We start from the raw sequence: 16,578 nt of genomic DNA, 5'->3' as shown, positions 1-16,578 counted from the left end.
GCACTCCAATGATACCCTGGCAAAAGATGAGAAGTCTAAATGTACTAGGAGAGATATACATACACAGCAGTGCACAGCTAACATACTTGATATACTGTATTAGTGCAAAGCCACCTGAAGGCAACCATACAGAACTGTATATATATATATATATATATATATATATATATATATATATATACATATCCTTCATAATGTACTAGCACACCAGATTTTCAAGTGTTCAAAGTCGTTTTATTTTTCATATCACTCGTGTATCCAACGTTTCGGCCCACATTGGGGCCTTTATCATGGATATATATACTGTGATGTCTTGAGAAAGGTCCTCTATGTAGAATATGAACAAAACTTCGACTTACACCATTAAAAATGTTTTTGCACATAAATGAAGTCCCATAAGTGCTCCATGTCCTTCATACTTCTTGCACCTGGGCTGTCTTTCGTTTTGGTGTGAGTGCGCTGCCTTTCAGACTTTACATATTCTATACATAACAACATGATAATGATTGAGCACTCATGGGACTTAAAAATTTGTGGAAAATATATTTGTTAGTTTAATCGATTTTTACACACATTTTAAGTCCCATGAGTGCTCCATCAGTTTCATGTTGTTATATTTGTTCCTTTGGAGGCACCTGGGCTGTTTGCTGTTTCTACACATTCTCTCTCTCTCTCTCTATATATATATATATATATACACACACAGTACATATATATCATGTTTTTAGCTATTTAAACAAGGTGGTTTTACAGTGAACATGGTCTTGAGAAAGGTCTTCGAATCAGACCGAAACGTTGGCCAGTTCTTTTTAATGTAAACTAATAAAAATGGAATTTTAACTTTTTTGAAAATCCTGGTGTGCACCTTGTTCATTGATCTATATATATATATATATATATGTATATATATAAACATTCACAAAGTACCTGCACTCCTTCCTTGTTGGTCGAACGTGGGTGCTTGGTCAATCAGAGTATACAATGTTCAAAGTGGACCAACACACCAAAATCTTCAATCAAAAGAGGTTTATTTCAACATCACTCACGTGTCCAACTTTTCGGCCCACTTTAGGGCCTTTATCAAGGATAAAGGCCCTAATGTGGGCCGAAACGTTGGACACATGAGTGATGTTGAAATAAACCTCTTTTGATTGAAGATTTTGGTGTGCTGGTCCACTTTGAACATTAAATATATATATATATATATATATATATATATATATATATATATATATATATATATATATATATGGATCAGGCTTTTGGATTTGCACCAATATCATGCATATCATACAGTGTTAGTAAAGATCTCCCCACTAAAAATAGGATATCAAATTAATTTGCTGAGAATTCCAATTTCCAGCACCCTAACCCAGCTATTGGGGACATTGGGAGCAAGTTACATTTCACATAGTTAAACAAAAAGCTTAGCTTGACTATATTTTTTAAATTTATGTTTTAAAGCTAGTTTGTGAGATTTGTGAGGTTTGCCTCAAAATAGAACAGTATATGAATCATTAGAATAAACGCAAGCGCTAACTATGAAGGTTGTCTGCATATCTGACAGTAGTGGACTATTACTTGAATTCATTTAGTGGTGCTCACCTTTCAGTCCTCTAAAGTTGGCCATACACCGAATGAAGCTTTGCATGATTTTTGGTACTCTTATGCCAAAGGAACCCAACCGATATTTAGTTCCAAACAAACAGAACAATATAAAGGAGACTGTTCTGACTGTCTGTTTGGCCTGTGGGCCAAACCGCCAGAATTGGACAGTGTATGGTCAGCTTAACTGTACAAAAATTCCAATTTCCCTGACAATGAACGGTTGAAGGGAGGTTGCAGTATATAAGCAACTTAATGGATGAAGGCTGAACATCAGTGTACTGAATAGAACCTTCTCAGGAATAAGACATGGCAATGTGTTCCTCACAATCAAAATAAGAACTCCAGTTTATAAAATCATCATTAAAATAACCCCCACTTTTTTCACAGAGTGCAGATGGTCCCAAGAAAACGTTTTATGAGGTGCAATAAAGGTTCACTGAGATATACGGGTAAGGGTGTGACTGCTACAGGTTGTAATAGAATCCTGAAGAAGCCACTGCAAACAAAATCCTTTGCCTCTGCGGAAAATATATATTGTGTATGCCATAATGTACTAATGCGATCACTGTACTAAGAAATGTATGAACCCTTTACCGAAAATAATGGCTGCTTTTTTTTCAAAAATGAAAGATGGTCTGTGTTTCAGTCAGGCCTAGTTCACATTGCAGACTTGTGTAAATGAAATGTTGCAGCTGAAAGTCAAGCAGAAGGTGGGCCCTGCAGATAAGGGGCAGCTAATGAAAACGCAATACTGTACCACCCAACGTGGAACAGAAATGCCTGATATAGTTTAAAGGATAAAAACTCTAGGAGATATGTGGAAGAGTGGAGGTGCCATCATTTCTTTTCATAAGGTCGCTGTATAAAGAGAAAGACTCAATATTCCTTAACCTTCACTTCTATACTTATAATCCAACCTTTTCTTTGGAATTCTTTTTTTGAATTCTGTTATGTTTTCTGCAGGGAAAAGCTAATACAGACCAGTTAAACTGAATCAGTTCAATGCAAAATTGCACTTAATATTTGCAGATCAGGTGATAGCTGATTCAATGACATTGCACTTCCTCTATACAGTAAGTAGCAGCCTATCACCATCTAAGGGCTATGGTACCCAAGGCATTTCAGTGGAAACAATTATGTCTACCATGGTTCCCTACTGCTGAGACTCCATGTACAGGAATGCAATTTTTTTATTGACAATTGTGGGTACCAAGAAACTTATTTAGCTTCTTATTCTCAGCTATGTATTTGTAGCGATCCATTCTATTTTAAGTGCTACTGCTTTTAACATCAGTTAAAACACCCATTGTGGCACAGCCATTTACCTATTTTCCCTGGGCACCCAGTTCTAATTCAGCCATGTACAAACACATTTAAGCAGACAGTGTGCTGATGTATTAGCCCCTGTGGGCAGTTCCTTATCCAAGATTACTGCAGCATATACTGGCTCAATATTAAGCACAGTTACTATATAGTCAAGAAAAATACATATAAGCATACAAGGAAAGAGCAGATGCTGCAATCACAACATCAGTACATTTTTTTGTGCTGCAAATACCTTTTCCAGTTCTTGTTTACTTGTGTCTGAGATACATTCAAACTCATATCTGTACTCCATATACAGTATGCACACAGGGAGCAGACCTTCCTTATGTCCATTGTAGCCTAAACTGATATGAACCCATATATATATATATATATATATATATATATATATATATATATATATATATATGTATATATATATATATATATATGTTATATATATATATATATGTTATATATATATATATATACACAGGTGACTGCGAGTTTATGTGTGACTGTGTAAGTATGCATAGACACACATAATTAGAGTAGTAAAAATGTGTTTGCACATACATTCATAACTGTTAGTTTTTTTGATGTTTGGTACCCCATTCAACTGCATTTCAACCAGAGTCCATCTACATTCCAGTGCCAACCAGGTCAAGGATGTGAAATGAGGAATGAGATATAGCACTGTACTCCACCAGAACTTTGTAGCACAGAGGTGGCTTACATATGCGGGATGCCTTGTGGGTTTTGGATATGAAGAAACTGGGCTAAACACATTCATCTGTTACTGGGCTCCCAGGCAGAAGCTCTCCATTCACCACGCTGTCCTGTGTTTTCTCTTTTTCTTCCTCCATTTGTCGTTTCTTCTTCAGCTCTCTCTCATGGATCAGCGGTACAGACAAAAGGACCAGAGCTCCAATCAGCGGTGGGATGCCAGCCAGATAGAATGCAAGGTCATAGCTCCCACAATAATCACGTAAGAGGCCTATAGTAACAGAAAGAGCCATGTTATTCTCAAATCCAATCACACCAAACCATTATACTGTATGTTATATATAATTCTATTAGGAATCATGTGGTGCTTGAACTAAAGAATGGGAGGGCACCTGGAAAGGTATTTTTTTGTGTTATAAAAAGGCTGCACTATTTTAAGACTACCGAACTGAATCTGAACCTTAATTTGCATATTTAAATTAGAGCAAGGAAGGGGTAAAGAGAAAATGTAAAAATACATTTTTTTAAACTTCCATGTTTGTGTGATGAAGTCAGGTGATTTTTAGGGTTAGGATTTGGCCAGGCACTTGGATTCCGTGCATCCCTACTTCTATGTGAATACGTGAGACTCTTCAGTGTGTCCCATTTCAAACCAACCTGCAATGGGCGGTCCAGCAGTCATTGGGATAGACATGAGTCCAAGGACGTAACCAATGGCTTGGGATGCCTGCATTGGTCCCACTAACTCAAAGGCAATAGGGCTCATCATACTGATTAGAAAGCCATCACACAGTCCCAGGAATAAGCATACCACAATGACACTCTCAAACATTTGGCACAGAGGTAACATCATGCTCATTATTCCAAGCAACAAGAAGGAGGCCACCTGAAACACAGGATAACAGCACAGATCAGAAACAATGAAGCAATCTGATACAGGAAAAGTTAAAAAAAATATGACTCCTTATTCCTGGTAGATCATCTGACACACCTACAGTAGAATGATTCAATGAATTTTACAGTGGACTCTAGAACGTTGACTTTACGATTTGGCACTAAGAAGAATTCACAATATCTTCCCATGCTCAGTCAGTCCAGAAAAAGACTTTAGTCTCTATAGGGTAATGACTGTTCCTGAAAAAAATATATACAGTGTATACATACTGTATATATATATATATGTTTTGTCTACAAAAAGGATCAAGAGAAGATTTTATAGAGCAGATGTGACTAGTCAGTCTTTAGTGTTTATATTCAAAAGGGAACATCCCAGTCTTACATGTAGAGACTCAAACTGAAACACGTTTTCTTCAGGATCATGCTAAATTCTTTGCTTTCTTTATTTATATAAATACATTAAAATGTATCAGCATTGGCTCAGTGCAATAAACAACTACTGACGTTTCATGCCCCATTTCATAAGCACTGTCAGGAGGTGGGACTAGTGAACATGTGGATGTCTGGATCCAATTGGTGAGCTCCATACTCTCAAGAAGAATTATTAGTAGAGCTGTATTGTAAGATTTTGGAAGTGTGAATTTGCAGTGGAGGGAATCAGATTCTGTGTGTTGCTTTATCTGGTAATGACGCTTCGCAGTTCTGGAGTGCCCCTAGAGAGACATCAACCCAGGTGTAGGTCCCAGGGCTGAGATGTGGGTTCTGTGGTGAGAAGTGCTATTTTGTCAAGTGTGGATAATAATGTTATCATGTTAACTTGCTGTTTGTCTTAACCGACTCAAATTCTCCTTTAGTTACATGCTAAAAAATAAATAGGATTCTTTTCATTATAAGGAATTCTTCCCCTAAGGCCAGTGCCTCATGGGGGCTGAAATATGTAGGTCAAAAATCAGCCCCTACACAGGCAGTGCCCTACTCTTCTGTTTGCATAAGAAATCATTGTGTTGGCTTTAGCACATCCTATTCAGCTGATTTTGGCACAAAAATGCAAAGTCTTTTGTTTCTTCACTGATATCAACCGAGAGTGTTAGCAGGGCCGCCATCAGTGGGGCACAGGAGGTACTTCTATATCGGGCTGGGCCTGAAGGGGGGCTGGCTGTGTTGCACTTTTTGAAATAGCTGGGCCCCCCTTGACAGTGACAAAGCCGTGACACCTCTCCTGAAGTCTCGAACAGCCAAAATGCGGAAGTTCCAAACAGCTGAAGTCCTGAAGAGGTGAAAAGACCCAAAGACACAAAAACTGCAGAAATTGAAGCCCTGAAGCGGAGAAAAGACCCAAAGTCACGAAAACCCTGAAATTTAAGTCTTGAAGCGGCGAAAAGATCCGAAGTCAAGAAAACAGCCAAAATTTAAGTCCTGAAGAGGGGAAAAGAACCAAAGTCACTAAAGGAGGCGAATTTTGAAGTCCTGAAGCCATGAGTTCAATTCTACTGAAATTGAAGTCCTGAAGCAGCGAAAAGACGCAAAGTCACAACAACAGCTGAAATTGAAGTCCTGAAGCGAGGAAATGACCCGAAGTCATGAAAACACCCAAAATTGAAGTCTTGAAGTGGCGAAAAGACCAGAAGTCATGAAAACAGCCCGAAATTGAAGTCCTGAAAAAGAGCGTACACTTCTACCGAGTGCTAAATTATTGTCTTACATCTTCATTTTGGGAAACAAAAAATCAAAATACACTTTTAACGAACACTTAGTTATTTCCGGGGTATCGAAAACCTTTTATATGAATAAACTTGTATGGGGGGCCCTGGCACCACAGTTTTTTTAACCTATAAGGGGGCCCTGACTTTTTTAGTGCTGATGTTTGTGTGTGTGGTCTTTTAACTGTGGTGTGGGCGGGATCTGGGGTGAGGCTTGCGGGCCAGGGTGGGCGAGGCCCAGGGGGCCCCAAAAATGTTCTTGTATGGGGCCCTGTGATTTCCAATGGTGGCCCTAAGTTTTAGCATCAGAGCCAACACACAGTTCCTTATGCAAACAAAAGAGGAGACTACTGTCCTTGTAAAGGCTAGGGTTGCCACCTGTCTGGATTTCACCTGACAGCCTGGTTTTTGGAAGGGCTGCCTGAGTGAAAATTAGGAAATCCGGACAGGACATTGAAGTGAATGACATGGCGATCAGCCAAACACTGATCACCGTGTCATCAGTCCCGTCCCTTATGTCATCATCCCGCCCCTACATCACCCGCCCCAGGCGCCATTCGGCCGCCGGCCCATCCCCAAAGTCACCCCCCCAACATCACCGGCCCATTTTCCCCAAACAAAAATGGTGGCAATCCTAGTAGGGGTTTTGATTTTCAGCCTGTGTATTTCAGCAGGCTGATGTCGGCCCCCATATGGCACCAGCCTAAAAGTGTTAGTGTTAGTCTAGTCACCCACAGCAACCAATAAGCAGGTACTATTTACTGGTCATCTGCATGAAAGCAAAAATCTGATCAACTGTTATGGGATACTAGACCTGGAGAATCTAGTATAGATAAACCTAAAACAACTGGACTTGCTGAGTGATCATTGAAGATGATGGAAGATGATGACCAGGATGAATGAAAATCTTCATAATCATATACCTGGAGAAATTGCCCCTTATATCCCCAATTCTAATATCCTGCTAAATGGAAGGTAAATGTGTGTTTTTCATAGGTTACAAAGCAGAGAAGCATCCTCACTGGCTTCATATTTATTCCACACTTCATCATCTACAGTATATATCTTGTGACAGCGATATACTTTGTTGCCTCAAAAGGGCAGGAATGGATCTAATGGCTAAAGTCTTATAAGTATCCATACTGTTTTTTTTTTCAGATTATTTGGTAATAACTGGGTGTATATATATATAAATATCTGGTAAATCATATCCTTATAAGCGGTGAGTTCTGAAGTCATCAGTTATAAACGGTGAGTTCTGATGTCATTTCTGTCACATGACTCACTGAAATTTGAGTATTGTAATAAATAAAGTACCCCCTGTTGCCTTCGGCCTCGTGCTTTTTATATGGTCATGAAACTGCTCGGTAACTTATAATATCCTTATATTTTACAAGAGGGGGTACTTTATTCACAATATATACACCCAGTTATCGTAGGTATGGGACCTGTTATCCAGAATGCTCAGGGCTTGGGGTTTTCCAGATAAGGGGTATTTCCATAATTTAAAATCACTATACCTAAGACTTATGTGCTTATACATTCTGTACATATACACACATCCATATAGTGTTTGCAACTAACGATTCGTGGTGGCCAAGCACAACATTGGTTTTCCGAGCCGCCCTGGCAGAAGAGGGTGTTAGCTGCTGGAATTATGAGGAGTGAAAAAGTGTGAGATTAAACACTAATCTTGATGGTTCTGTACTTGAGTGCAGATGTTTCTCTCATCCGTCCCACAGGAAAACAACTGCAAAGATTACCAGGAGATGTGTCAGAAACAAACCCTTTCTTCGTATGAACATCATGCTCTCCCTTTTACTGGAGCGATAAAGCTGTGAATTCATTTGTTAAGTTTCAATACATATGGTATTGTTGAAAATGTTGTCGTCTCACAACGTAAAGAAAGAAAATAATAGCAATAAAGATCATATCATATGAGTTCAAGGACAAATACATCACTTCAATAGAAAGCTTTGAATGTACAGTATATAATATACAGTCATTGTTATAAGACTTTTTAATACTTTTGTACATATCTGCCGTGAATGTGTGATTAATCTGTCCATTTAGGGTGAAAACACTCCATGACAATAAGATAAGTACAGCTAAAAAAGCAAGGAATATCACTATCTTGTGCAGTATTACTCTCAGGTAATTGGGTAATTTATAGTTTGTACTGTGATTTAATACAGGTATCGGACCTGTTATCCAAAATACTTGGGGTTTTCTGGATAAGGGATCTTTCCGTAATTTGGATCTCCATACCTCAAGTCTACTATCAAAACATTTCAACATTAATTAAACACAACAGAAGTGTTTTACTTCCAATACAGAGTATTTTAGTTGGGATCTAGTACAAGCTACTGTTTTATTATTACAGAGAAAAAGGAAATCACTTTTTAAAAATGTAATTATTTGTTTAATATGAAGCCTATGGCAGATGGCCTTCCCCTAATTTGGAGCTTTACAGTTAACAGGTTTGTGGATAACAATTCCATACCTGTACAGAGATACTAGTTATTTAAAGGCATGAATTGCTATCCTCACAGGTTACAATCTAGGTTTGGTTCCAGAAGCAAAATCCCATTGTCTATATTTGTTGAATGAGGATGATGGTCTTTGAGGTCAAATGACATCCCCACCAACAGACCCAATGGTCCCCTGACAGGTGTAGATATCAGCCACGTTTTGCAGTATTAAAGCTCAGGTGTTGTAGAGATGAGCAAGTATTGTAAGTATATGAAGAGATCTGCTGTAAATCAACAAGTTCCTCTAAGGTATTTTAATGGACCACTACCTAAACAAAAAAGGCATTTTTTTGACATCTAGATTCCAAACCTATGGTACACTCCACTGCATGGAACAAGTTGGATAGCACATTACTGTTTTGCAGGCTATTTTAAAAGAAAAGGTATCAAACAGAATATATCAGAGTCAGAGCCCAACCTAAAGCAAAAAGTCAATGCCTTGAACCTGTGAATGTCGGTTCTGTGCTGTAGATGGCTTATTCCCATATCACATCCTCGTACAGAAGTATCTAGGCCATGGAAAAAGAGTGTAGACTTCTACCGAGTGCTGATTTATTGTCTTACGTCTTCATTTCGGGACACAAAAAAATACACTTTTAATGAACACTTAGTTATTTCAGGGGAATCGAAAACCAATAAACCATTCTCCTGTCTGTACCCACATGTCATGATTTAACAGCCTTGTTATATAGGGTCTGGACTCGGGACCCATTACACGTCAGCGGTATAAAATTTCCTTTAGCCTATACAGCATCTTATAAAACCTCAAGCCTTTGCTGGCCAAGAAACCTGCTAAACACAGCACTTCATTTCCAAAATCCTGCAGGGACATTCTATATGTTATAACCCTGGATAAAGAAATTAATGTTACCCTATAAATTACAATGGTGCAGCTGCACCACATAAAAGTAAAATATTCACAATATGCTTGGGTTAACAAAAAAAGGAGAAAAAAAAATCGTAACAACTCTGAGGTTATTTATCAAAGTCTCACAGCCAGAAGATCAGGGCAAAGCTCACTATTAGGTATGGCGTTAGGGTGGAAACCTATTGTTTTGACCAATAAATCTGTTCAGCTAAGTGCACATTAATGAACTTGCTGTGAATGCATTTTCCATTGGTTTTAAAAGTAGGGGGGGGGGATCCTAAGACGGCGCCAAATATCACGTTGCAAAGTCAACGGCTTTAAGATTTTCCATTAAAAAAAAAAATCAGTCTGTGACATATTGTATAGAGCTCCTAGGGAAAATTATACTGGTCCAGTGGCCTGTACATCAAATGAACCCAATTCATGGCTTAAACTGACCAAAATATTGCAGCTCCCACAAGTACCGTGTTGTATAAATGGATTCATAATGGGCTTTTTATAAATAAAATGAACGAAAACAATACTCCAGGTCTTATTAACGCTGAAAAGGAATTAGTCACAATGAATTAGAGGCAATAGGACGGAAAGAAGTTGTCAAACTTAATACCTGTAAGTAAATCTTCTTTAGGCCAGGGATACAGTCGCCAATTCTTCCAGAAGCAAGGCGCCCAATTCCAGATGTGGCTCCTATACAAACTAGCAGGACCCATTCCTTTGTGTTCTCTTGAAATCGCTGCTCTACAAACTTCATCTAAAAGGGTAAGAGCACAGAGTCAGACATGCCAAGAACAAAAGGCAAAAATGTACATAAAATGTAAAAAAGAACTATGGTAACAGGTGCAGAATTTGTATACGGTCTAGTGATCCACATCAACCAATGACATGTTTCTTTTAAACCATAAGCCTGTTAACTCGTTGTGTTTGGGTGGTATACCATTTCCTCAAAGTTTTTTCAGCTTCAAGTATGTTTCTTAATGGGAGAACATAATCTCCACTCACTTTTCCAATAAATATTTTTGGAGAATCCCATTATCAAGAAACCTCTGACTTACGGAAAGACCATTTTAAGCAAATTATGGTAATTTTTAAAAATTATTTCTATTTTCTCTGTAATAATAAAACAGTAGCTTGTACTTGATGAGAACAAAGCTGCATGAATCCATATTGGTGGCAAAACCATCCTATTGGGCTTATCTAATGTCTATTAGCAGGTATGGTGATCCATTACCCGGAAGATCTCAGGTCCAAAGCATTCTGGATAATTAATCCTACACTTGTAGAATTACATGGTATAAATGAAATTTATAAATCCATGAATTTACAGGTATGGGATCTGGGGTTTCCTGGATAATGGATCTTTCTGTAATTTAGATCTTCATACTAGAAAATCATGTAAACATTAAATATATCCAATTGGCTGGGTTTGCTTTCAATAAGGATTAATTATATCTTGGTTGGGATCAAGTATAAGGTACTGTTTTATTATTACAGATAATTATTTGGATAAAATGGGGCCTATGGGCGATGGCTTTTCTGGAATTCTGAGCTTTCTGGATAACGGGTTTCCCAATACCTGGATTTGATAAGATTTGAACTGGGGAATTCTGAAGAATTATTATTGTAGATACAGAATGTGAGCCATTCATTAGAATGTCTTTGAGTGCTTTGAGAAGTCAAATAGCATCTATTCCATGGGATAATAGCGCAAATTTACAGGGGGAATTTAGCATTTGGACAAATCTATTCCAGGATAAAAAAGGAGATTTGTAAATCCGAGTGCAATTGAGCTTGAAATTTACCTATAATGTCATGAGTATGGTTTTCACTATAAAACAGTAGAAACAATTCATACCACAATTAAGAGATAAAGGTGGCCATAGCCATAAATGGGCAGATTGCAGCCCCTACAGACTGATTCAGAAGCTGAAGGGTGATTTTTATAGGCAAAATAAAAAAAAAAGACCACTCCAAGGAAGCATACCCAAATGCTTGGTTTTACAGAAGAGGAATTAGAAACAATTTTCTGCATTAGGATCTTACCATCATTTATGGAGCCATGATAGCTGTGCAGAATTAAATTCAAGAGAGGAATATCAAGTCACCCATCTGTTCACAATGGGGGGCACATGCAATAAAAGTGTGCTTTAACAATGAAACCCTAATCACCAGAACAAAGCAATTTTAACAAGGATTAAACAATTGAAACAGTCCGGTGTTGAAGAATGGAACAACATTTTCTAAAGCTATTAATGGTTACAGAAAATGTTCAGTAGTAATTCCATTATTACTTACTAAATAGGGTTCATATAATTAGAGTAGATCTCACTTATTATCTAAACCAGGGGTCCCCAACCTTTTTTACCTGTGAGCCACATTCAAATGTAAAAAGAGTTGGGGAGCAACACAAGCATAAAAAAGTCACTTGGGGTGCAAAATAAGGGCTGTGATTGGCTATTTGGTAGCCCCTATGTGGACTGGTAGCCTACAGGAGTCTCTACTTGGCACTATACTCAGTTTTTATGCAACCAAAACTTGCTTTCAAGCTTGGAATTCAAAAATAAGCACCTGCTTTAAGGACCCTGAGAGCAACATCCAAGGGGTTGGAGAGCAACATGTTGCTCGCGAGCTACTGGTTGGGGACCACTGATCTAAACTGTGCATAATGACCAAAAATGATTTAGTCAACCATACAGTATGTGTCCATGTGTGCATATTAGTTTTGCAGGATTCAGTTAGGTATTCGGCCGGCCAGGATTCAGCCTTTTTCAGCAGGATACGAACGAATCCTTGTGCCTGGCAGAACCGAATCCGAATTTGGGAAGGGAAATCACATGACTGTTTGTCACAAAACAAGGAGGTAAAAAAATGCTTTTCTATGTTTTCCTTTCCCGCCCCTAATTTTGCATATGCAAATTAGGATTCGGATTCAGTTCGGTATCCGGGCAAATATTTCACGAAGGATTCGGTTGAATACCAAATAGTGGATTTGGTGCATCCCTAGTGTATATATATATATGTCTCCTAGAACAGTCTTATTCTAAATATTGCAGAAATTAATTTTCAACAAAAGGCTTACCAGATGGACATAGGGAACAAAGTAACCAAGGACTGTAGTGGCTATGCCAAATGCCCAAATTGTGTAGGTTTTCTTCCGAAACACTTGCATATTAAAGTATTTCTGTGTGTGTGCCAGACACTGCTGGGCCTTGCTCCTCCCAGCCACCTTTTCCTTTTCCTTGCTGAAATCGACTGGTGGTGGAAGGAGTGGTTTGAATGTGAGAGAGAGGAAAATCTGGATAAACATGAACACGCTGAGCACCTGGAAGGTGTGCTCAAGGCCAATGGCTCTTCCCATCATCTTCAGTAAAAATGGAAGGCACATAGTGAACACGCAGCTGCCACCAGCCACAATGCCATTTACTAGACCAAGGCGTTTATTGAAGTAGTGACCGAGAATGACCAAGGAGGGCTGGAAAGCAAAAGAGCAACCACAGCCAAAAAGGATTCCATAAGTGAAATAACGAACTCCAAGGGACCTAGCAAGAGGTAGAAAGGAAGAAAATGAGTTTATTATATATTATTAATGGCCACCAATCACATTATAAAGATTTTCTAACCTTCCAGACTGAACTCTAATAAGCATTGATTAGAAATTGGCAGGGAAGTCATATTTTGACTGTACACATGTGTATAGACAGCTTTACTTGGCCTTTTTCTACAAACAACTAGTATTCTCTCTTGCAATGACTCTTTTCTTTTTAAGATATATTACTGTATCAATGGCTTTGCAGTTAGCAATCACCACTTTTCCAACTATTTCAACAAACTGGTGCACGTGTTCCGTTTTCCACTCACCAACTGGATCTCCATGTATGACACAGCACCGTTAAAGGTCCCACATTTAAAAAAAAGCCTTTATTAGACACATGGCTTTATGATCTGCAACAATTACAATGTTTCTGGCCTGCTCCCAGCCCTTTACCAAGTTGATAAAGGGCCGGGAGCAGGCTAGAAAAATTGCAATTGTTGCAGATCATAAAGTCATGTGTCTAATAAGGCTGTGTTACTGTACCTTACATTTAGTCACCTGGCGACAAATCGCCTCGTCTTCGGGCGACTAATCTCATCGAACTGCCTTCCTGCCGGCTAGAATCGAAATCACTCGGATCGCTTTGTTTCCAAAGTCGCCCGAAGTTGCCTCACGAGAAAACTTTGGGCAACTTCGGAAAATGAAGCGATCCGAGTGCCATCCCGCCGGCAATTTAATTCTAGCCAGAGGGAATGCAGTTCTGCAGGGAGATTAGTTGCCCAAAGAGGTGATTTTGTCGCCGGGCAACTAATCTCCCCAAATCTCCACGTGTGTCTCTGCCCTAAATAGCAATAATGTTTTGGCTTTGTATTCTAATTAAAGCACTGAGTAACTACTGTTAATCATGTGGGTTTATGATATGCAAAACGCATCATAAACCCAGATAAGCCCTTCAAAAAGTGCCCACAGAGACAATAGCAAGTAGTTACAGACCTGTCTTCTGTGTTGTTCAGGCACAAGGAGCTAGCAGGATAAAGGATAAGCCAATTCCCAGGCTTACCTCTATTTCTGTAGCAGAGCTGTGTGAATATGGCTGTGAGACACAGTGTACTGTACCCAAGAACACTCTGTGAACTGATAAATAATTACTGTAATGTTGTGCCTCATTAACTAGTATTCCTGTTGCTTTGATGGTTTGCCTAATGCTAGCAGGCCGAGGCTGCTCTACTTAAAGGGAAAAGTAATAAAAGTGTTACAGCCAGGCTATGGTTCATCTGGAATTCATCTGCCTTTTATCCAGAAGAATCTAATTATGGGAAAAGAATGGTGTCAGGCATGATTACACATTTAGGGGTATTTGCAGAGAGAATATACAAGGTTAGTGGATTTTTCTTTATAAATATTTTGGTAGAGAATCAGAGGTGCAACAATATTATTAGAGCCTACTTTATACTATGTTCTGAACCAGTAACTTGCTATGCATTTTGTAAGTTTAAGTCAACAGTAAAGACCTACAACTCTATAAGCAAGATAAAGTTTAGTTATAAATCAGTTTCAGCACTTTCTGTAACTGGATCTATCACTACCAGAAATTTCTGTTTAGAAGGCTCTAGCTAACCTGATTAAAGTCAAAGTCAAGTCAAAGAAGTTAATCGGTCTATGGCTAGGGCCAGATGATGTATAACCAAAATATGTTGCCCAGTTGCCCTTTGAACTGCATGCGGAAAATGTTGCATCGCAGTGTCTGCCTGCCCTGAACCCGAGAGGAAACAATGCTTCCAGGTGCAGGCAGAGCAGATGAGCAGCAGGGCAGTAGATCTGACATTATCTGGCTTAGCATGTTTTTTGGTTGGTCCAATCAGACATCTGCACAGTAGGGGAATATTCAGTTGATAAGAGATAAGAGTATTTGTTGCCTCAAAACATGATGCAGTTGTGTGGCTCCTGCAATTTTCTGTAGATGTTCTCCAAGGATTCCAGGGATCAATGGGTTATATTTATCTATCTCTATAAAACACTCAGTGTAAGTGGTATAGAAAGTAGGAAAAAAGGGCATGATTGCTTGTAAGAATTCCCCCTGTATCTCTGCCACCTGGTTACAGCTACTGTCATCTAACACAACAGGAGAAGTACAGTGAGGTTAGTGGTTCAGTGCTTATACCATAAAGATAACAGTGATGTGGTTATTCCACTAAGTCAAAATAATGCACAAGAATGAAATGGATTGCTTGTGATGGTAATGAAGTAGATTGATAATTGCTCTGTTGCTTGCCATGTTCGTGCTTATGTGGGACTAATAACTTTTCGTGAAGGAAAGTATATCTGGAGGAGGAAGAAGAGGTCCCTCTGCCATACTGGCAGTCTGAAGGCCAAGAGTCCAAGAGTCAATGCTGCATGGGACTAAGCTTAACTGCATTTTCAGAGTGTTACCCATGGTGCAAGCATTGTGAATAAGGTATACAAGTTCTCCTTCAGAGATACAGAGCCTTCCATAACGGTACTTTTTCCCAATACTTTATCACTCATTGCAACAGAATTTTCCTTTAAAGCCACCCTTTACTTGGAAAGAAAAATTCATACTTTGTGAAGGAGCTTGACAACAATCCAACGAAAGCGAGTGCAGCCCCTCCAGATGATGTCTTCCTGCAGCCCAGTCTGTCTGTGAAGATGCTCACCAGCGGAGAGCAGAAAAAGATCATTCCCATAGCTAGCGATCCAACCCAAGCTGCAGGAAGAAAACAAAACTCATCAATTTGTGTGTCCGTCATACCACAGGCTGAACATCTGTCAGTACAGTGCGAGAGATATGACACTGTGTGACCCAACACAGTAACTCTATTACGTTTCTACGTAGCTGAGCTGTGTAGGCTTTGAAAGATTAGCTTGTGGCTTTAAGTACTGTAGTGTGCCAACATGATATCTACCCAACTTGTCATTTTTACCACATAATAGCTAACAGGTCTTTCCTATACGCCCATGAAAATATTATTTTGTATGCTTGTAGCTAATTTGGCCAGACCAGTTGCAGTTGTAATTATATATTTATTTATGTATTTATATATTTTTACTTAGCCTTGGAATGCTCCCCAAACCCCCCTTTTTGTATTTTTGTACATTCTGCAGGCCAGGCTTCCATGTGGTTATAGAACCCCCACACCTGTCCCTTTACAAGGTGGTCTTATGCCTTTAAAATGGGTGTTGGTCTGGGTAGTCTCTCTCTCTTAAAAGCCGTAAGTGGGGGAGGATTATGGCTGTGGAACCAATGCTGTGGTCTTGGCATTCTCTCTCCTGTAAAAGCTAATGGCGGGGGAGAACTAAGCCCTCTGACTGAAACCAATGCTTAGGTCTGGGGCCCTTATCCCAAGAAATGCTACCATGCAGGGAGGTGCCAACCTTTGAAAAATAAGACTGGAG

General features: G+C 39.1%; 1 protein-coding gene across 1 annotated transcript in view; it reads right to left on the bottom strand.

Annotated features, from left to right (window-relative positions):
- Positions 1–1,338: 1,338 nt before the first annotated feature.
- slc16a2.L (solute carrier family 16, member 2 (thyroid hormone transporter) L homeolog) overlaps positions 1,339–16,578 on the bottom strand; it is a 106,279-nt gene continuing 91,039 nt past the window's right edge. The window contains exons 2-6 of the mRNA XM_018229811.2: positions 15,745–15,889; positions 12,712–13,171; positions 10,243–10,386; positions 4,297–4,525; positions 1,339–3,910 (exon numbers count right to left, since the gene is read on the bottom strand). Coding sequence (XP_018085300.1) covers positions 3,693–3,910; positions 4,297–4,525; positions 10,243–10,386; positions 12,712–13,171; positions 15,745–15,889 — 1,196 coding nt within the window. The 3' untranslated portion in view covers positions 1,339–3,692. The remainder of the gene's footprint in view (positions 3,911–4,296; positions 4,526–10,242; positions 10,387–12,711; positions 13,172–15,744; positions 15,890–16,578) is intronic.

This window comes from Xenopus laevis, chromosome 8L, assembly GCF_017654675.1.
Source record: "Xenopus laevis strain J_2021 chromosome 8L, Xenopus_laevis_v10.1, whole genome shotgun sequence".
Lineage (NCBI taxonomy): Eukaryota > Metazoa > Chordata > Amphibia > Anura > Pipidae > Xenopus > Xenopus laevis.
The sequence above is the reverse complement of the archived record's forward strand: the minus strand, read 5'-3'. Positions and strand labels throughout refer to the sequence as shown.